Source organism: Nansenia antarctica (genome assembly GCF_963989245.1).
Source record: "Nansenia antarctica genome assembly, chromosome: 1".
Classification (NCBI taxonomy): Eukaryota; Metazoa; Chordata; class Actinopteri; order Argentiniformes; family Microstomatidae; genus Nansenia; species Nansenia antarctica.
The window spans coordinates 68,959,806-68,983,613 of NC_137674.1; the positions used below are offsets into that span (position 1 = coordinate 68,959,806).

Here is a 23,808-nt window from a genome sequence, read left to right on the forward strand (position 1 = left end):
TCCCTTGAATCTCCACTATCAGATAACCAAACCACCTAAAAGGTTAATCGACGACGATGTAAGTGACGATGGACTGATTTCTTCTTCTGAACCAGTTCTAGCGAATTTACCTAACATTAGCTTGTAAACTGTGCAGTTTGTATGGTCTGGATCTAGCACTCTATAAATCACGGTGTCTGACAACACACAGGGATGAAGTTAGGGGTGGGAATCGCAAGGTAACTCACGTATTGATAACCGTACAATATTTTGCCGATAATCTATACATTGTAAAAGACAATTCATCAACGATACATCACAATATCTGTTAACTGGTATTTCATAACGTAGTTCCAGTGTTAGCAGCATTCGGCAGAAACCTTAGTTTTCCACAACACTGTACAGGCGAAGGTCCTTGCAAATAAACCCAGATAGACTTGGCAGTAGTCGGAGCCCTCGGGGAGGGAAGCCTTGTTTTGAAATATAATCGTTCCAGACTTTAGATGTCGTATCTGTTTTTCCCCGCTTTGCGCCGTTTCAGCCATTCATCTTCTTAATTTTGATAACATCACAACATTCTGATAGAACATCGACATGCTAGAAACACATAACTACACATAATTAGATGATCACACAGCCCCAAACGCGAACACATCCCAAAACGAACGTATTTACAAAAAAGTCTCCCTTACCAGTAGCCTATGGCAAAGGAGAATCCACAAATTATGAGTATTTTGTGATCGTTAAACTGCTGTTTATTATCGAGTGGGTACTTTAAAACGTAAAGTTTCGTGTTATGAAAAAAACGAGTCTGCGAGTGGTTTCGGCTGCTCTGGAAATCTGATCAACAGTCATGGAATGCCTCTTGTCCAATCAAATTACTACAGTACACGTGCGTTGTGTTGTGGGTCTGACAAAACATCCGGCGGGAACAGCTTCTTCTTCTGTGATGTTAAATGGCAGCTTGCACCCGAAACGCAAACATGCATGGAGATGTTTTATTACATCCGGATCGGTCATTAAAATCACTGGGGTCCTAGGGTAAAACAAATATTACCGAGGTCCTCAGGTAATTTATATGCCATCCGGACAGGGCTTAGTCAGTCTTTTGACAACTATTTGCTCCCTCATGTTCTAAAATCTACCTTACTGCACTGCTCTCCACCCTGCACGGACTGTGGACTCCACCTCTTCTGTGAATGTAAATAAATAATTTGTGATGAATGCTGTTGTCATGAACCTCATTCCTAACAGCAAATGCTACATAAAACCGATATGAACTATAAAAGCATTTCCATATGACTGCAATGCAGTGTTTAGAATGCTGTATGTTCTACCAGAAGTTCCTGCTATATGAAGGTGTTATAGCTAGCTAGCTAGCTACGATTTATCATCAAAATAATGAACAGCAAGCATAGTGTTACACATGTATTGCATTCTGATGTGTGTATTGCATTTGAATGTGGCACGATCCGCCCTCCATAGTATACAGTATATGTTGTTACCAAATGTTAGTATATACTATATATGCATCTATTGGATCCAAAATGCATCCATTATGATATATAATGGATGCATTTTCAACCTGACAATGTTACAGTAGAGAAGGGGATGGGAGGTCAGGGGGTGATTTTGTGAATTGATATTATGCTGAAAATAAGGAAATGTTTCTAAACAGATGAACACAGATCAACTCCTTGACTTTGCGCTTTATTAACCAACACAAAGTGCCAACGATACACAAACCGTTACAAAATGTCCTCTCCTTCAGAAAATGATTGATGTATTGAAGTTAGCCTGTTACAGATGAAAACATTGACCCATTGAGCCATTTCAGAGATATACAGTACCACTTGGGTCTTGTGGTAAAAGTCACAGTCGACTACAGATTACAAAGATACATTAGGGGGGTTAAACAGGCATATAAACACCATTTGATGGAAGGATACACCTGCAACCACTGATCCAACTCACATACTGTATACCATCTTACTCACTCCCCTTTGTCCTGATTGTTCCTGACTGTACCTTCTGTATTTTTTGTGTTTCTGTCTGATATGTTGCAGGGCAGGAACCTGCTGCAGACCAGTTTTAAGTCAGGCCAGCCTAAATGTAACACATTTTAACATCTGTAATGTTACTTTTGTCTCTTTTCCTGTATAATAATAAATGAAATGAATTAGGTTCTTAATGACTGATGTATTGAGGTTAGCCTGTTACAGATGAAAACAGTGACCCATTGAGCCATTTCAGAGATATACAGTACCACTTGGGTCTTGTGGTAAAAGTCACAGTCGACTCCAGATTACACAGATACATTGGGGGGGGGGGGATAATTGGGGTTAATTAGGGTTAATTGGTCTTAATGGTCGTGTCGATCCAGTCCACAAACTTGGACACTCGGGCGTAGACGCCGGGCTTCATGGCGTTAGCACAGCCCAGACCCCACGACGTCACCCCCTGCAGGACGAAGGTGTTCTGGGCGTGGCAGACTAGAGGACCTCCGCTGTCACCCTGGAGGGGTTTAGAGGTCAGGAGCATCTTCATCATTATTATCGTCATCGTTATCATAGTCATTATTGTCATCATCTGTCATTATCGTCATCATCATTATCATCATCATATTCGTCATCGTTATCATAGTCATTATCGTCATCATCTTCATCATATTCGTTATCGTTATCATAGTCATTATCGTCATCATCTGTCATTATCGTCATCATCATTATCATCATCATATTCATCATCGTTATCATAGTCATTATCGTCATCATCTTCATCATCATATTCGTTATCGTTATCATAGTCATTATCGTCATCATCAGTCATTATCGTCATCATCATCATCATCACCATCATCATCGTTATCATAGTCATTATCATCATCATCATCATCATTGTTATCATAGTCATCATCATCATCATCATCACATTCATAAATGTCATCATCATCATTAAAGTAGTCAAAGAATACTGCAAACCACACAGTTCCTGAAACACATTATAAACATATTATATTATTATCATTATTATTATTATTATTATTATTATTATTATTATTATTATTATTAATATTAAGGTATGGGTAGTAAAGTGTTTGATACCTGGCAGCTGTCCTGACCTCCCTCGATGTTGCCGGCACACATCTCGTGATCTTTGACCCTGCCTGCTAGGTAGGCCGGTCTGTTGCACACTTTATTCTCGATGACAGGGAACCCTGTCTCCTTCAGCACCCCGTCTCCACCCGTCCCTGCAAAAACACTTCAGTTTTACCTCCGAAAATAAAATGTAAAAAGCATTCATGAAACTCTTTGGCGTATTTTCTTCAATTAACGACTGGAGTTGTAGAACACAAGAATAGATTTGTGAATTACACATTTGTGGTTATGGTTAATGGTTATGTTTTGGAGTGTGGTAGTTCCACCTTTGAATTTTTCATTAATTTTTTATTGGACAGAGATAGTATAAAAAGACAGGAAAGTGACAGATAGTAGAGAAAGACAGGAAAGTGAGGAGGAAATGGGATGTCACCAGGACACAGCAGGCGGGACTCGACCCTGTGCAAACATGGACGTATGTGTGTACTGTAGGTGGTGGTACTAGCACCTCCTGACGCCTTAGTATGCTACGCCACCAAGTGCCCCAGGGTGAACCACTTCTGAACATTTGTGTCTCCTATATGATGAGAGGTGTGTGGGCACCTTGAGTCTCTCCCCATCCCGTCACATAGCACTCTGTCCCTGGGGGAACCACGTAGTCCTTCTGAGGTAAACAGGCTGGTAACACCTTGTCGTTGAGAAGCGCAGGGCTGGTAACCAAACACACACACACACACACACACACACACACATTGGCCTTTGTTACACCACAACCTTTGACTGGAAAATAGAGGTACATATTTTTTTTTAAGATATAGCCTATATGAAAAATAAATAAATAACTACTAGTACTAACGTCTCCAGCTTCAGCAGAGCGATGTCGGCCCCGTTGGGCCCCAGGACCAGCTTCTCCAGCCTGCGCTCCTGCTTGGACGCCTCGTTGGCTCTCTCTGTCTGGAGGCCCAGGTACACCTTATAGGCTGAGGGCCGCTTGGACCTGGCACACACACACAGACATGCACACGCACGCACACACACACACACACACATGCACACACACACGCACGCACACAGAAAAAGTTTTCCATCATTGTAGCCTCAGAATCAATTCATGCCACCAACTGTGCTAAATGCTGTTTGTGTTCTGCTTAGGAGGCTATCCACAACCACCATATATCCTGACTATGGAGGGGAGGAGAGGAGAGGATGGAGGGAGGGAGGAGAGGACAGGATGGAGGGAGGAGAGGAGAGTAGAGGACGGAGGCCGGAGAGGAGAGCAGAGGACGGAGGGACGAGAGGACAGGATGGAAGGAGGAGAGGAGAGTAGAGGACGGAGGGCGAAGAGGAGAGCAGACGGAGGGACGAGAGGACAGGATGGAGGGAGGAGAGGAGAGGATGGAGGGAGAGGATGGAGAGAGGAGAGGAGAGCATAGGACGGAGGGAGGAGAGGAGAGGATGCAGAGAGGAGAGGACGGAGGGAGGAGAGGACAGGATGGTCCTCGTACTATGGATGACCACCTAATCATTCCCTGCTTTCTATTGGCTCATTCATCCCCTCTCCTCCCCCCTCCGCTCCCCTCCCCTCTCCTCTCCTAACCTCCCCTCCCCTCCCCTCCCCTCTCCTCCCCTCCCCTCCCCTCTCCTCTGCTCCCCTCCCCTCCCCTCCCCTCTCCTCCCCTCCCCTCTCCTCTCCTCTCCTCTCCTCTCTTCCCCTCCCCTCCCCTCCCCTCCCCTCCCCTCCCCTCCCCTCCAACTCATCCCCAGGCCGTTGATGCCAAAGAGAAAATGTTCTCAGGTAACTCACCTGGTAAAATAAGGGTGTGTCGAAGTGTGCGTCCTCTCCCTAAAAGACCTCCAGTTTACTGTCAGTCTAGACTACCGGTTAATTACAGACAGGTGTGACAGTCTAGACTACAGGTTCATTACAGACAGGTGTGTGACAGTCTAGACTACAGGTTAATTACAGACAGGTGTGACCCAGGTGAAGACAGGTGGCTAAGGTGAGTGGTGTTGAGGTGGTGCAGTAGATGTGGGGTTAGTTAGCTAGTAGCTTGTAGGGTTAGTTAGCTAGTAGATGTAGGGTTAGTTAGCTAGTAGATGTCTGGCTAGTTAGCTAGTAGCTTGTAGGGTTAGTTAGCTACTAGCTTGTAGGGTTAGTTAGCTAGTAGCTTGTAGGGTTAGTTAGCTAGTAGGGTTAGGGTTAGATGTAGGGTTGCAGTAGTTATTGAAGATGAGGGATGTAGCCTATAGATGATTTAGACAAATGTACTTGTTTGTAAGTCGCTTTGGATAAAAGCGTCTGCTAAATGTCCTAAATGTAAATGGTTAGTTAGCGACGAGGAGACTCCCACCTCTCCAGGCAGTGGGCAGCAGTCAGGACCCACTGGGGGTGGATCAGCGTCCCTCCACAGAAGTGGATACTACCAGAGCTGCAGGGGGATGGGCAGAGGACACACATCAGCCTGCACCTTCCCAGCCAGCTAACACTCACAGACAATGGTGGTTCATGTTATTGAGGGTCAAGGACAGTGGAGGGCATCCTGCGTACCTGTATCTGAGGCTTATCTGCCAGGGCCAGGAGTGGGGCTTGGACACGCAGCCTCCCACAATGCGGCCGAAGCACCTCTTGGGCTTGATGACGGGCTGGCCACACTTCAGCCCCGCTGAGGACCACAAGGACACATGTGTCTGAGTCAAATAGCTGTGTGTGTGTGTGTGTGTGTGTGTGTCTCATACATACCACAGTCTGGTATCTGACAGTAGTCCCATTTCTTGGTTCTATCAGTAGTGTAGCACCACGGCCCGTTCACGTCGCCATCTGGGTTTCTGCAATTCTGACAGACAAGAAGGGTACGAATCAACTGACACGCTGAATCAACTGACACACGCTGAATCAATGGACACACACTGAATCAACTGACACACAGTGAATCAACTGACACACAGTGAATCAACTGACACACTGAATCAACTGACACACACTGAATCAACTGACACGCTGAATGAACTGACACGCTGAATCGTCTGACACACTGAATCAACTGACACGGTGAATCAACTGATCTGTCAGAGGTTCCATGGACCTACGTTGGACTCCAGGCCCTTATCTGGGTGAGACTCGGGGGTGAAGCTGGCGTGCTGATGGGGGCTCTGGGCGCTCCAGGCCTGGCAGGTCACCCCCGTCATCGTCATGGCGGTGGGACCCCTGTACATCAGCCCGCTGCCTATCTTACAGTCTGCGGAAATACACCCAAAATAAAACATTATCACAGGTTAATTGCTACATTCAGAATATTCAATGAGCATTGGATGAAGTGCAGTAGTAAGTAAGTCATGAAGTAAGTCATTAATTCAATGACAGATAGATAAATTAATTAATAAATGAGTGAAAGAATGAATGGATGGATAGATGAATGAATGGATAGATGAATGAACGAATGGATGAATGAATAGATGGATTAATTAATTAATTAATAGATGGATGGATGGATGAACGAATGGGTGAATGAATGGATTAATAAACAGTGGATCAACCTCTCTCTGGTGGTTTCTGTTCAGGGATGGAGGGCTTGGCAGGGACATCCTCTTTCCCTGGCTTGGGGCTGGCGGTGGTGGTGGTGGTGGGGGGCCTGGTGGGAGTGGCCGAGGAGCATTTCTCCACAGAGCAGTACTGCCAGCGGACAGAGGGGTCAGTAGTGTAGCACCAGGGAGCGCGGTCGTTATCAGGGTTCCTACACAGGTTTCTTCTCAGATCTCTATGAAACAGGGAAATAAATAGATTTAACTTCACTGTGATTTCACTCATCAAAATACTGAATATGGTGGACTGGGGTGGTCCAGTGGTCTAGCACCCTGGCCTGGGGTGGTACAGTGGTCTAGCACCATGGCCTGGGGTGGTCCAGTGGTCTAACACAATGGCTTGGGGTGGTCCAGTGGTCTAGCACCCTGGCCTGGGGTGGTCCAGTGATCTAGCACCACAGCCTGGGGTGGTCCAGTGGGTGGTCTAGTGGTCTAGCACCATGGCCTGGGGTTGTCCAGTGGTCTAGCACCACGGCCTGCCTATACAGTGCACACACAGGCCCATGTTGGCATGGGTTAGAATCCGGCCCATACCCTGCTGACACACCCTTTCTTCCTGGTTTTCCTGTCTCTATCGAATAAAAGAGTGTGACTGCCCCACTCAAAAGAATAACCAGTAATAATAACGTTTTTAAACACTTATTTTGTTGATTATTCCTCCCCTTTAATAATACCAATTGGTATTGTATTTTATATCGTTTGAAAGCCTGATTAGTCACCTTTACAACGAGGTACAACTTGTAAGGATCATGCATTCGTGGAATTAGCAACACAGCTAAACGTGTGGGTAGCGGCCCAAAGATATTTGCCAAAATCCCCTATATTCTTCTGTTGGTATTCACTCTCGTTTTGAGTTGCTTGGTGGATTGGATGATTGCACTCTCCCACAGTAATAAGGAAAAAACAACACATATTGGCCATTTTTACACTTTATTCATTTTACATTGTCAGGGACCTCAGTAGTGTGTGGAAGATCCATACGCAGTCACAACAGCTTGGCACCTCCTCCTCATGCTGGTCACCAGCCTGGTCACACACTGCTGTGGGACAGCATCCCATTCCTCAACTAGGATTTGCCGCAAGTCAGCCAACATGGTTGCATTGGTCACTCTGGCACGTACAGCACGCCCAAGCTGATCCCACAAGTGTTCAATTGGGTTGAGGTCTGGACTCACGGCAGGCCATTCCACCCTCTCCACTCCCAAATACTGGAGGTGCTCTGTGATGATCCTGGCTCTGTGGGGGCGAGCGTTGTCATCATGCAGGATGGAGTTAGGTCCCAGATTCTGGAGATATGGGATCGCCACTGGCCCCAGAATATCATTCCTGTCAATTAGGTGCCATTCAGGTGCCAGTCACACACCTGTGACTGACATACACCTGCCAGCACTTGAAGCTCAAAACGAGAGTGAATACCAAACACATTTTTTTGGGCCGCTACCCACACGTTTAGCTGTGTTACTCATTCCATAAATGTATGATCCTTACAAGTTGTACCTCATTGTAAAGGTGACCAATCAGGCTTTCCAACGATATAAAATACAATACCAATTGGTATTATTAAAGGGGAGGAAGAATCGACTGAAATAACGTTTCCAAACTTTTTTTGAGGAGTTTATAATGAAACATCTTTATACAAAGTTATTTGATGCTGCGCAAACTGTAACAAATGATTACATTCTGTGCCGTAAATGATAAAGTGCCATTGATAAGAGTAAGACAGATGTAGTGGAGAAGTTGTAAGACTTCTTCTCAACAAGGTCAACAGGGCTTCTGAACTGCTGCACGAAGCCAAAGTTTTTCTTTGTGTTGTCTTTTCTCTTTGTTAATGTGTGTGAAAATCAACACATCCAAAAACGTATGTAGAGCTCTGTAGTCTGTACACTGCAAAAAGAAAATATAAGTAAGATGATATATCTTACATCAAGGCAAGATATGCTTGTTTTTTGTCTGACTGCAATATTTTAAAGATATCTTTCACTTTCACTGGCAAGTGAAATTTTAATGTTCTTTGGACAGATAATTTTGCAGTAATATTTCTGCCTTTTTAAAAAGTTTTTGAGAACTGACTTTTTGCAGTGTAGAGAGTGCTGTTGGAGCTGTAGTGGTAGAGCTTGAATTTAACAATGAATACTTTAAGCTGCAGGGGAGGCTGGTGGAGGAAGAAATCGGAGACGGGCTCATTGTAATGCATGGAATGAAATAATGGAATGGAATGGAAATAAGGAATGTCTCATACCATTCCTCATTCCGTTCCATGCATTAAAACGACCTCCTCCCGCAACCTCTGCCTCCCCTATGAGGTTGTGAACTGTAGTACACTTTAAAACACATTAACGCCACATCACATCCAGGGGAGGCTGGCGGAGGTAGAAATCGGAGGACGGGGCTCATTGTAATACATGGAATGGAATGATGACTGGTACCAAACACAGGAGGCATTCCATCCCGTTCCTCATTCCGTCCTCATGCATCACACTGAGCCTCCCGTCCTCGGGTTTCTGCCTCCGCCGGCCTTCCCTGGGAGGCTGTGGGCCTCACGCCTGAGGGGGAGGAGCCTCACGCCTGGGGGAAGTTCTGCGGCGTCTTCTTGTGGCTATGAGGCGTCATGGAGCTCCAGGACTGGCACTTCTTCCCGCTGATGGTCTCTGACATCACGCCGCGATACAACGTTCCGTCGCCCTCGTAACAGTCCACCGCCGGGGGGATGACCTCTGGGGAGCCTATAGGAAGAGACCTGTGAGTTTATTTAAAATAAAATAAATAAATAAAAATGTAACTCACCCTCCCTCCGCCCCCCTACCTCCCTCCCCCCCCTCCACCCTCCCCCCCACCCCCCCCTGACCTGGTCCGGGGGCGTCTCCACAGCTGGAGACCTTGCAGTACTCCCAGCGTGTCTCTGAGTCCGTGGTGTAACACCAGGGCATCCTCTCATTGTCCGGGTTCCTGCAGTAGTTCAGGTCCAGGCCTCTGACACACACAGCAACAGACACACAGCAACAGACACACAATAACAGACACAGACACACAATAACAGACACAGTCACCGACACACAGTAACAGACAGACAGTAACAGACACACAGAAACATACATCAGTTAGACTCAAAGTAATAACAGACATACAGTCACAGACGTCAGTCACAGACACACAGTAATAACAGACACACAGTAATAACAGACACGCAGTAACAGACACAGTAATAACAGACACACAGTAACAGACACACAGTAACAGACATCGGTCACAGAGACACAGTAACAGACACACAGTAACAGACACACAGTAACAGACAGTAACAGACACACAGTAACAGACATCAGTTAGAGACACAGTAATAACAGACACACAGTAACAGACAGACAGTAATAACAGACACCCAGTAACAGACACACGGTAACAGACAGACAGTAATAACAGACACACAGTAATAACAGACACACAATAACACACAGTAACAGACATCAATCACAGACACACAGTCACACATAACTGACAGTCACAGTATTTGTGTTCTGTAAATTCGCTCAGTCCTTTTTTAATCTGAGCCGTACAAACGCCTTTATGATTGTAATGACTGAATACATTTTTACAAACGGACTAATCCGGTCTCTGATCTTACTTGCAGGGGTAGTTGTCTGGCGTCCTGTTGTGCTTCTGTGGCGCCTGAGACGACCACAGCTGGCAGGCTTTACCTGTGGTCGTCACGGATACCGTGCCCCTGTAGGCCCCGCCCTCACCTGTGGCACAGGTGAGCTCCTCTACGATTGTGGGAGGCTCCGCGGCTAGAGGGAGGGGGGGAGGGATGGGGGTAGAGGGATGGAGGGATGGGGGCAGGAGGAAAGAGGGAGGAGGGAGGGGAGGACATAGTCAGAGGGACATAGACAGATGTATGACCCAGTGAGCATGGGAGGCTCTGAGACTCTGACAGACAGATCAGAGATATGGTGGCCTGGAGGGGACAGTTAGTAGATCAGAGATATGGTGGCCTGGAGGGGACAGTTAGTAGATCAGAGATATGGTGGCCTGGAGGGGACAGTAGAGGGAGAGAGGAGGTAGGGGACAGAAGGGAGGGGGACGGAATAGAGGGAGAGAGAGGGGATAGGGGTAGGGAGAGAGCGACAGAGCTAAGAGGAGAGGCAGAGAGAAGTGAGGGATAGGGGAGTGAGGGAGGGCTAGAGGAGTGAGGGAGGGATAGAGGAGAGAGGGAGGGTTAGAGGAGTGAGGGAGGGATAGAGGAGAGGAGGGGAGGGATAGAGAGATGAGAGGGTTGTGCGTCTCACTGCATCGAGGTATGGAGCAGAAGTCCCAGCGTTTGGAGGGGCTGGTGGTGAAACACCAGGGTCTGGGGTCTCCATCTGGGTTCCTGCAGTAGTTCATCTCCAGGTACTTCTCTGGAAGACTGGGGAGAGAGAGAGGGAGTGGGAGGGTAGAGAGATTGGGAGAGAGAGTGATAGCGATAAGGTGGTAAAGAGAGAGAGGAAGAGAGGGGGGAGAGAGAGAGATGGTTAGATAGATAGATATAACCTTCTGTATAACATTTCGTTAGCCTCATAGCATAAAGTCATATTTTGATCAAATTGAGATATCTGCCTAACTCTACTCTCCTAACACTGCTGATTCACCTTGCATTATTGCCTATGCCATCAGCATAATCAGAATGCTTGTTACATTTCAAAATCACTATCTGCCCAAGTCATCTCTTGACACACAAAGACGGCTGACCACAAGTGAAGCATGACTTATGCATGGCAATTATGCTATGAGGCTAACGACTTATAATACACAGACACCAGGGAGGCTAGTGGGAGGTAGAAATCGGAGGACGGGCTCATTCCAAAGCGTGGAATGGAATGGAATCAAGAATTCTGGAAAATCGAAAACACACGTTTGATAGAGCATTCCTCATTCCATTCTGTGCATTACAATGAGCCCCGTCCTCCGGTTTCTACCTCCCTCCAGCCTCCCCTGCACAGATATGCCTCTGGCAGACTGCGACGGGGGGGTTGGGGGTGCTTACGCGCTGGGCTGGTATCCGTGCTGGTGGGGCTTCTGTGCGTCCCAGCTCTGGCAGGTGAAGCCGTTCTCCGTGGTGGAAATCTTTCCCCGGTAGTCCTCGCCGCTGCACACCATGCACTCCTCTGAGGGGGGGGGAGGCACAACACAGGCACGTCAGGAGACACCGGCGGAGGTAGAAATCGGAGGACGGGGGGGATGGGGTCAAAGGTGAGAATGGTATAGGTAGAAATCGGGGGGCTCATTGTAATGCATGGAACAGAATGAGGAACGGTACGGTTCCGTTTCCATGCATTACAATGAGCCGTCCGCCGGCCTCCAATGTGTATTTTTTACACGTCTTCCACACTGCGGGAGACTCAGGTTCAAACCCCGTCTCGGTCACATATATAATATACGCCATTTAATTGACGCTTTTATCCAAAGCGACTTACGTACATTGCAGTGAGTGCATACATGTCAGTATATACTGTATGGTCCCAGCGGGAATCGAACACACAACCTAAGCGTTGTCAGTGCCATGCTCTACCGACTGTCACGCGTCCGTACCGCTGCAGTCCTGCACGTTGCAGCTCTCCCAGCGCGTGTCCGGGTCGGTGGTGTAACACCACGGACCGTTGCTGTCCTGGTCTGGGTTCCTGCAGAAGTTGGACTCCAGGTCGGCTTTGGGGTGGGTCTGGGGCGTCATGCTGGTGGAGGAAGGAAACACACACACATGCACACACACACACACACACACGCACACACACACGCACGCGTACACACACATACACACACACACACACACACACACACACACACATACACACATGTTAAACGGATTTGAGTTTTGATTGATTGATTGATTATACTTTATTGTCCCCGAGGGGAAATTTGTCTTGGGCATGGTACTTTCATGCTTCAAGTGCAACAGAGACGATACATACAACATACAGTAGACAAAGTAAACAACAGGACAGCAACAAACATTGAGTGACATTGGCAGCAGTTTCCACCTGGACATGGCATCATTTGGTATAAATATATATTGCACATAACCCTTCAAGTGGTGTTTTCGAATATTGCACATGGCCCTTCAAGTGGTGTCTAAGATAAAGTGCAGGTGCTGGTGATCATGTCCTAATCATCGTTTCTGCTTGAGCGAATTGATTAGTTTAATGGAGAATGGGACAAATGATAGTTTTAAGAGCTTATAATTACATCTTGGCATGCGAAGCCTTCTACCTAGGGGGAGAACTTCGTATTCTGTGGAGAGCGGATGTTGAGGGTCTGCGATTATCTTGTTAGCCTTGTCCAGGACAGCTTTTTCATATAGTTTATTTAGGATCACATAGTCTCTTTCACCTACAATTTTCATAGCTGTTTTGTGAATGCTGACTAGTCAGTTTTTTTGTTGTACAGTTAAGTTGCCAAACCACACAATTATTCCATATCTGATTACACTTTCAACAATGGACTGATAGAACATTCTCATGATCTGCTTTCTCACCCCATTTCTCACCCCCATAAAGAGTTTATGAGTGGGTAAAGGGCTATTAAGTTATTATGGACAGTACACTGTATATGGTGACATTTGCAGAGAGGCTGGTGGAGGTAGAAATCGGAGGACCAGCTCATGGTAAAGCATGGAACGGAATAAGGGATGGTATCAAACACATGTATTGTTCCATTCCATACATTATAATGAGCCTGTCCTCTGATTTCTACCTCCACCAGCTTCCAGCCTACCATACATACTGCACATACATAGGTGTGTGTGGGTATTGGGGTGCATACTTAGATGTGTGTGGGTATTGGGGTGCATACATACTTAGGCTTGTGTGGGAATTTTGACGCCCATCTCTGGCACGTCTTCCCTGACTTGGTTTTGGCCTTGGTGCCTCTGTAGTCCACACCGATCCCATTCACACACTCCAGCAGGTACTCTGCATGAGCACAGGACAGCGTTAGAGATACCACACACTCCCCTAGCTAATACCACACACTCCCCTAGCTAATGCCACACACTCCCCTAGCTAATACCACACACTCCCCTAGCTAATACCACACACTCCCCTAGCTAATACCACACACTCCCCAAGCTAATACCACACACTCCCCTAGCTAATACCACACACTGCCCTAGCTAATACCACACACTGCCCTAGCTAATACCACACACTCCCCTAGCTAATACCACACACTCCCCAAGCTAATACCACACACTCCCCTAGCTAATACCACACACTCCCCTAGCTAATACCACACACTCCCCTAGCTAATACCACACACTCCCCTAGCTAATACCACACACTCCCCTAGCTAATACCACACACTCCCCTAGCTAATACCACACACTCCCCTAGCTAATACCACACACTCCCCTAGCTAATACCACACACTCCCCTAGCTAATACCACACACTCCCCTAGCTAATACCACACACTCCCCTAGCTAATACCACACACTCCCCAAGCTAATACCACACACTCCCCTAGCTAATACCACACACTCCCCTAGCTAATACCACACACTCCCCTAGCTAATACCACACACTCCCCTAGCTAACACCACACACTCCCCTAGCTAATACCACACACTCCCCAAGCTAATACCACACACTCCCCTAGCTAATACCACACACTCCCCTAGCTAATACCACACACTCCCCTAGCTAATACCACACACTCCCCTAGCTAATACCACACACTCCCCTAGCTAATACCACACACTCCCCTAGCTAATACCACACACTCCCCTAGCTAATACCACACACTCCCCTAGCTAATACCACACACTCCCCTAGCTAATACCACACACTCCCCTAGCTAATACCACACACTCCCCTAGCTAATACCACACACTCCCCTAGCTAATACCACACACTCCCCAAGCTAATACCACACACTCCCCTAGCTAATACCACACACTCCCCTAGCTAATACCACACACTCCCCTAGCTAATACCACACACTCCCCTAGCTAATACCACACACTCCCCTAGCTAATACCACACACTCCCCAAGCCAACTACAGATACTGTAGTTCTATAAAGGCCATTTTAGAAGACGCAGACACTTCTATAGAGGCCATTTTAGAAGATACAGATACTTCTATAGAGGCCATTTTAGAAGATACAGATACTTCTATAGAGGCCATTTTAGAATACTTTTTTTAGGACTTGCCTTTCTTTTCGTACAGAGCCGCACTCGCTCTGCGCAGCACCTGCTCTGATTTGGTGTTTGCTGGTATGGTGTAACATTCCTGGTCCTTCTCAATGTACATAAATGACCTGAAAAGACACATACATCACCTGAAAAGACACATAAATCACTTCGCTACCTCCACCAGCCTCCAGCCTCCACATCGCTACCTCCACCAGCCTCCACAGGTACTTAAAGTCATCTGCTAAACAACTGAACTGTAAACATGTATATGTTCTCTACACTCTCAGAAAAGGGGATTCTAAAAAGGGTTCTCCATTTGCCCCCATTGAGGAAACCTTTGGAGAACTGTTTTGGGTTCCATTTGGGTTCCACCTTCTGTGAAAAGGGTTCTATGCGGATCCCAAAAGGGGTCGAACTATATCTCTAGAACCAGAGAATACCTGAGTTACTGAAGTGTATATACAGTATACCAGTAAATTACCTACATTGAAAGAAACTAGTAAATCACCTGCATTGAAAGATACCAGTAAATCACCTGCGTGTAAAGATACTAGTAAATCTCCTGCATGTAAAAGATACTAGTCAATTATCTGCATTGAAATATACCAGTAAATTAGCTGCATGTGAAAGATACCAGTAAATTACCTGCATGTGAAAGGTACCAGTAAATTACCTGCATGTAAAGGTGGTCTCCGTGTTACATTTGACGGCACATTCGAGGGCACTGTTTAGAGAGTATTCTCTCTTGACCAGAGACAGGATCCACGCGCCCTCCGTCTTGACATACTCATCATCCAGGACATCGCAGCTGGCTGAGGAAAAATGGTTATGATGCCTTATAACACGTTATGTCTCATTATTATATTTTATTTAGTGTGCTTGCAGAATGCAATATTCTTATTATTATTATAGCTAAATTTGCCCCGGCTTCTCGTCCCACAGTTTTGGGACTAGGTAGACATGAGAGGTGTCAAAACGTAAAGACACGCGGTCTTCGCCGGGGGGTGCCGGGAGGTGCATAGGACATAGATAACTAGCACGTAGCGTAGCTAGTTAGCATGCGCTAGTTAGCTCAGCCCCTGGGTGAGCTAGAGAAATGCGGTCTTTGCCGGGGGTTGCAGTGGAGTGGCCCGGAGGGGGGGAAAGCACACTTCACAATTTCCACAGGAATTGTACATGTCTAGTTATTATTATTATTATTATTATTATTATTATTATTATTATTATTATTATTATTATTATTATTATTATTATTAAGTGTGCTTGCAGTAGCAAGCAGCACTTATTGTTATTGTACATATAACTTAATAATATTATTATTATAGCAAAATTTGCTAGGTTTTTGAACTTTTTGTGCAAACTGCTCCCACGGCTACAATTGTATGTCTATATTCACAATCTTTACATGGAAACGTAGAGCAACTCTTACTGTCACTTCAAATATCAACATATAAGCCCAAACATGAATAGTTTTTACGTTTCAGACGTTTGTTTGAGATCTGGCCAAAGACAAAAGCAGGTCTGGTCAGAGCACGTTGCCGTAGCAACCACCAACTGTCACTTAACTCTTGCAGGTGTCCCTCTGATCGACAGCAGCAGGTAGGGTAAGAACGAGAGGGAGACAGAGAGAGAGGCGCACACGCACGCACACACACACACGCACGCACACACACACACACACACACACACACACACACACACACACACACACACACACACACAGACACACACACACACACACACACACACACAACCCCACAACTTGGCCTCTGGGTGAACTAGAGGAACGCGGTCTTCGCCGGGGGGTGCAGGGGAGTTAGCTAGCACTAGTTAGCTCGGCCCCTGGGTGAGCTAGAGAAACATGGTCTTCGCCAGGGATGCAGTCCAGTGGCCCGGGGGGGGCAAGCACACTTCACAATTTCCACAGGAATTGTCCCTGTCTAGTTATTATTATTATTATTATTATTATTATTATTAATAATAATATTATTATTGTAATTTCGTATATTATTTATTTCTTCATTTGTGTTCTTTATTATTATTTAACCAGGAAAAGCCAATTAAGACACAGAGTCTGTTTTTGCATAAGAGACCTGGACAAGAAAGAATCAGCATCAGCAATCAATACAACATTACAACATTTAAACAAACAATACAATCGGCACAACTTTCTTCTTTTCTTTTTTGAGTTTAGGGGCACTAGTACGTTGCAAACTATAACTATGATGCTTTATAACACTTGTCATAAGCATGTATGACTCTAATGTCTTGATCTTGGTGTGCTTATCCAGGATATGTGCAGGCATAAGGTGCTATGTGCAGGTATAATGCACCAGTACATGTATTGATGTAAGGATGTACAGCAGGGGAGGCTGGTGGAGGTAGAAATTGTAGGACAGGCTTATTGTAATGCATGGAATGGAATGATACCATTCCTCATTCCATTCCATGCATTACAATGAGCCTCTCCTTCGATTTCTACCTCCACCAGCCTCCACTGATGTACAGTACAACTCCATTACAGTATAATAATATACCAATATCTTAGCATCATCTCATAATGGGGGCGGCAGTAGCCTAGAGGTTATAGAGGCCGGCAAGCAATAGGAAGGTCGCTGGTTCGATCCCTGCCTCAGGAGGGTGCTGCATGTGCCCTTGAGCAAGGAACCTAACCCCTGATTTCTCAGGGGCGCCGACTATGGCTGACCGTGTGCCTAGAGCCAAAAATACCAAATTCCAACAATTGACTGACAAGTTGATTGCATGGCAAATAAAACACTCTTCTATTCTTTCTAATGGTGCTGAGTTACTGTCAGCCATTTTGAGTCATCCAGGACACCAATGACTAAACAAACAAACCAACAAACCAACCAAAGAGACTGAGTAAAGACTGAGTAAGACTCAAAAGTGACTCAGTTGTCCAGCTACAGCCTGACTCTGGGTCTAGGTATCCTGTACTAGCTCCACTGTTATGCAACGCAGAGGCCATGGGGAGTCAGGGCTAGGCTTCTATAACAGGCCGTGGGTGGGTTGGGGTTGCAACATTGCAGTCTATTGACTTAATGAGTGAACTGTGTATACAAGATACAGGAACAGCACAAAAACAACGTCCCAAATCAATGTCTCAAATGTCCCAAAATGTCCCAAATCAATTCAGAACTAAGAAAATACATGTTAATATACATAGTGAATGGAGAATGTGGTAAAGTTCTACCTATTAGTGTTTGACTACAGTGTAACTGTAGGACTACTGTAATTACTTACTGTTATACTATTCAAAGGCCTAGTTCCCTAGACACAGATTCTGCTACCGTCCGTTTTTGGATTGCTGTTGTTCTGCTGCCACTTATGTGATTATGATTATGATTATGATTATGATTGTGATTGTGATTATGATTGTTTTTATTATTGTTATTATTGTTATTGTTATTATCTTATTATATAATATTTTTGATTGTTTGATTGTTGCATTCTTGAGGAGCTAACTTGCCCTAAGCATTTCATTGCATCGTCTACGGCTGTATTCTATGCATGTGATATATAAACTTTGACGTTACCCTAAACCTTTAGGTTTACACTAAATGACAATTCCATTAGAAAATCCCAGTTGAAGAAGCATTTTAGTCCAGGGTTTACGTTTAATCTGTTATATTAGGCTTGTCTGGGAACAGTACCCCCAACTCTAACTAGTGTCGTGACTAGTTCTTGCACAAGTTATTACATCACTGCAAAAAAAAGCAGTTTTAGTATGAATCTCACAATTTACATAATTCTTAGCCTGATTAAATTACAGGTAATGGTTTTAACTGTTGAAAATTCTTTCAGTTCTCTCAGATTCTTTCAGTCAGTTTAAGAAGCTGTGGATAATGATCCATTTATCTTACCTGCAGAGATGAGGGTCCCTAGTAAGAACACTGCCTTGTAGGTGTCCATGTTGGAGCACTGAGGTGCAGTGCATACAGAATACACACTCACAGGAGAGTCAGGTTTTTGGGGTCTTTTTAGCCATGTCAGTAAGACAAATAGATAGATCCTGCTCATCAGTCAATCATTGTCCTAGCAAGGACAGTCAGCCCAGGTCAAAAGGCGTGTTTGTCCAGTGGGGCAGCGGAACATGCAGGGCTGCGTTTCGTGACGTCCAGTCAGCCTACGGGAACTCTTCTCCTCATATATTTGATGATGGAAATTTTCCAATTTGTCCCCCTCCTTTTTATACTATGATGATCTTATCTCTGATCAATTTCAACAAGTAATTCTGACTAGTCAGGGACAGAGACAGTATCTCAGAGACAGTGACAGTCAAAATGTAAGGTCAGCATTGATTGACATATAGAGCTTACAGTAACCTACATGTGAAAGATTACATTCAACAATATGAATTAAACTAAATGTTTCATATTGAAGTTTGACAAAATGGTGTGGTTGTCTAGTCTATCTGAAATCAATATTGGGAGGTTAATCATCAGCAACAAGAGACCTATGAACTCTTCTGCAAACAAAACAACCTACTTTTATAAAGGAGGTTTCTGCACTGCTTACGGTAATTGTAACTTATTTAGCCTAATGTGAAAGACAGGATGACAGGGGAACTACAGTCAAGATAAACTAGGAGCATTGATTCAAGCATCATACATTGAGACTTAAGACAATAATAAAAAGGCTACTCTTCTCATATAACTTACTAGTATGTTCACAGATAATCGCTGGCTAAGGAATGATAGGCCTATCATCAGCCTCTTTTGGCATAATTGATCATTAAGAAAAAAAAAAAAAAAAATAACTGCAGTGCGAACAGAGTCTCCAGGTCTTTGTGTGTGTGTGTGTGTGTGTGTGTGTGTGTGTGTGTGTGTGTGTGTGTGTGTGTGTGTGTGTGTGTGTGTGTGTGTGTGTGTAAGTATGCTACGTTATTATGTTAATAATGCTTCGACATGTCACCTTAATATCAGAATAATTTCTCTCTTTTTCTTGTCTTCTGCAAACGCCAAACCATATAATAGGTTTTGATCAGATGTTCTTATTTGTGTTGAAACTGCTTTGGCCTGGGCAGCGTTCGTAAATTCTCTCTGAGAGCGCCGGAGCGCACAATGGTTTCAACATCATCAAGGGACCAAGTAATTTGATTGGACAAGAGGCATTCCATGAGTGCTGATCAGATTTCCAGACGCAGCCCAGATTACCGCTGAAAGTTGAACTGTTTGGCGCTACACAGGCGGCACGTGCTCTTCTCCAGCGTGGTTTGAGCGGGAAGAAAGCGTCAAATGTTTCACTTAATATTTCTGATACTGTCGAATAGTATATTTTCCCATTTATATTAGTCAATTATTTACCATCTTAACTTCTAGTTGTATGTAATTCATTTGTTAGTTAAATGGTAGAGAAAACACATCATATTTTGTAGCTGGCTGTTTACAGTAGCTGTAACCACTAGCAACAGATACAACATGTGAAGCGAGCATGATGCATCTTTATGGAGACTAGAGACACGTCAAAATAAGGATTGGAAACTATCACTGTTTGTTTTTCGAGGGGAGAAGGTAAGAGTTTGAATTTGGATGTTTACTTGTGTCAAAAGAATGTAAACACCACAAGTCGTAATGGATTTTATGCATTCAGTTCAGTTCAGTTAATCAGTGTGCTTGTGTTTGGTGAGGATAGCCTACTGATTTAGTACTCTTGGTAGATATATTAATACATATATGTTTATCAATTATGTAAATATAGATACCACAACTGTCATCTTTCTCTCCATACTAGTTCACAGTGATATAACACATGCCTCCACAGCAACGTTGACACCATTTCATGCCATTTCATAAGTGGTAACAAAGTCAGCTGAGATAACCATGGACAAAACCTTCCTGAAAGATTGGTCCACCCAGCCCCAGCTCCAGCCCCAGCCTCCCTCCCAGAATTCTGGTGCTGTCCATACAGAAGTACCCCAGTAGGCTGTTGGCCCAGGCAGTGTCTCAGCCATGCAATCTTTACATCAGGCAATTCTTCAGACGTCTCTCCTGCAGGTCAGTTTTAGTCAGGGGAGGCAGATGGAGGTAGAAATCGGAGGACGGGCTCATTGTAATGCATGGAACGGAATGAGAAATGATGGTATCAAACGTTCTGCATTCCATTCCATCTGTTATAATGAGCCCGTTCTCAGATTTCTTCCTCCACCAGCCTCCCCTGTTTGATTCTTAACCTCTGGTTCATGGGGTTCAAATACAACACTTTATGTTGCACTACTCACCAGTAGATGTCAGCAATACACAATTGTGTTAGTTTAGTGGTCAGTTGGTCTGCTCTTCTGTGTTTCCTCCCGTTGTCAACTGGATGAACATGTATGATCATTATTGATAGTTCATAATGACAGTTACGCTCTTATTCGCATGCAGCCATATTGTTCAATGCAAAAAAGGGCCCAGAATACTAAACTCATCTGTTTCACATGTGTTCACACAACACATAACAGCTGTGCTCAATTAGTCTTTGTGCTGTGTCTATTCCTGTGGAGGCTGGAGGAGGTAGAAATCCAGGGGACGGTCTCATAGTAGTGCATGGAATTGAATGAGGAATAGTATCAAACATGTGATAGCAATCCCCATTACATCCCATGCATTACAATGAGCCCGTCCTCCGATTTCTACCTCCTCCAGTCTCCCCTGGAATTGACACAGCACTAGGACTACCTGACAGATTAAGTGAGCACAGCTGTTATGTGTTGTGAACACATCTGACACAGATTAGTTTAGTGTTACTGTTCTATTGTGTTCTGCTGTCCCTGGTCCCTGTGGTCGGGTGTTAAGTCGGGTCCATCTCTCCACAGAGCCCGGGCCTCCAGCAGAACCAGCTGGTGCAACAGCAGGTGGAGCAGCTACACAGAGTTCTGCAGGAGCAGAGCAGGCTACTGTCTCTCCTAGGGCCAGGTGGGTACCCATGTGTGATACCTGTCTCGCCTACGGCCAGGTGGGTTAGACACCTGTCTCTCCTAGGGCCAGGTGGGTACCCATGTGTGATACCTGTCTCGCCTACGGCCAGGTGGGTTAGACACCTGTCTCTCCTCAGGACAGGGTACGTAACCAGGTGTGATACCTGTCTCTCCTACAGCCAAGTGGGTGAGACACCTGTTTCTCCTAGGGCCAGGTATGTAAATGCCTGTCTCTGCTCGGGACAGGTACGTAACCAGGTGTGATTCCTGTCTCTCCTAGAGCCAGGTGGGTTAGACACCTGTCTCTCCTTGGGCCAGGTGGGTGAGACGCCTGTCTGTCCTTGGGCCAGGTGGGTGAGACACCTGTCTGTCCTAGGGCCAGGTGGGTTAGACACCTGTCTGTCCTAGGGCCAGGTGGGTGAGACACCTGTCTGTCCTTGGGCCAGGTGGGTGAGACACCTGTCTGTCCTAGGGCCAGGTGGGTTAGACACCTGTCTCTCCTTGGGCCAGGTGGGTGAGACACCTGTCTGTCCTAGGGCCAGGTGGGTTAGACACCTGTCTGTCCTAGGGCCAGGTGGGTGAGACACCTGTCTGTCCTTGGGCCAGATGGGTGAGACACCTGTCTGTCCTAGGGCCAGGTGGGTTAGACACCTGTCTCTCCTTGGGCCAGGTGGGTGAGACACCTGTCTGTCCTAGGGCCAGGTGGGTGAGACAGCTGTCTGTCCTAGGGCCAGGTGGGTTAGACACCTGTCTGTCCTAGGGCCAGGTGGGTGAGACACCTGTCTGTCCTTGGGCCAGGTGGGTTAGACACCTGTCTGTCCTAGGGCCAGGTGGGTTAGACACCTGTCTGTCCTTGGGCCAGGTGGGTTAGACACCTGTCTGTCCTTGGGCCAGGTGGGTTAGACACCTGTCTGTCCTAGGGCCAGGTGGGTGAGACGCCTGTCTGTCCTTGGGCCAGGTGGGTGAGACACCTGTCTGTCCTAGGGCCAGGTGGGTGAGACGCCTGTCTGTCCTTGGGCCAGGTGGGTGAGACGCCTGTCTGTCCTAGGGCCAGGTGGGTGAGACACCTGTCTGTCCTTGGGCCAGGTGGGTGAGACACCTACCTCTCCTTGGGCCAGGTGGGTGAGACGCCTGTCTGTCCTAGGGCCAGGTGGGTGAGACAGCTGTCTGTCCTTGGGCCAGGTGGGTGAGACACCTGTCTGTCCTAGGGCCAGGTGGGTGAGACACCTGTGTCTTCCATGTGTTCAAACCCCACCTACTGAGGGTTTGCTGCACAGACGAAGGGGAGGTCACGGGATGAGGTATTTTTTTTTTGTATATAGGCTAGTTCTCCCTTTTCTTTTGTTTTCAATCCAAAGAGAAGCTATTGAGCCGGACGTGTTTCTGAAGTTCCTCTCCAGGGGAGTTTCTCGTAACGAGGGAGATGAAAGCATGTTTTTAAAAAAGTGAATCCCCGTCAACTACAAAGCATGGCGTGTTTAAGATGTGGAGATAGTGTCGAGAGCGGAGGATTTGGAGAAGACACAGCCGCTCTCTACTGAGAGAGAGAGAACTCTGATTGAGCATTTCTAGGGTGAGCTGATAGCAAATGAATTCAGGTTTTGCAAGTTTCTCAAGGCTATAAATGATAATAGCACGTACGCACGCACACACACGCACACACACACACACACACACACACACACACACAACACACACACACACACACACACACACAGACACACACACACACACACTTACTGTATATAAGGAACATCATTTCATTGGAAATTGTGCTGCTGCTGGGTTGCAAAACTGACCACAAAACACAGTCAATCTAGTAGTCCAGTGGATAGTTGCAGTTTAGGAGGAAGGGAGCTGCATTTGAGCTGGTGACTGGAGGGTTGCTGGCATCATATCTAAAGTGCCTACCACTGTCTTTGAGTAAGGCACTTAACCCCTAATTGCTCCAGGGGCACCGACTATGGCTGAGAGCAAAAAATACATTTCGTTGTACTCTGTGCAATGACAAAAAGGTTGAATCTAATCTAATCAAATTATTTAATTGGAGTAAACAGGACTGGAGAGCCCC

The 23,808-nt window shown here is 45.8% G+C and overlaps 1 protein-coding gene across 1 annotated transcript; it reads right to left on the minus strand.

Moving 5' to 3' along the window:
* Positions 1–1,670: 1,670 nt before the first annotated feature.
* On the minus strand, positions 1,671–18,824 carry plg (plasminogen). Its single transcript, XM_080548327.1, has 19 exons — positions 18,703–18,824; positions 15,492–15,630; positions 14,837–14,943; positions 13,483–13,597; positions 12,222–12,361; positions 11,677–11,797; positions 10,940–11,058; positions 10,279–10,441; positions 9,502–9,626; positions 9,220–9,379; positions 6,612–6,832; positions 6,165–6,313; positions 5,818–5,911; positions 5,626–5,740; positions 5,429–5,506; positions 3,934–4,074; positions 3,681–3,787; positions 3,084–3,229; positions 1,671–2,493 (listed from the first exon to the last, which is right to left on the minus strand). Exons 1-19 carry the CDS (start codon positions 18,749–18,751, stop codon positions 2,332–2,334), a joined length of 2,451 nt encoding a protein of 816 aa, XP_080404453.1. The 5' UTR covers positions 18,752–18,824; the 3' UTR covers positions 1,671–2,331.
* Between the last annotated feature and the right edge of the window lie 4,984 nt (positions 18,825–23,808).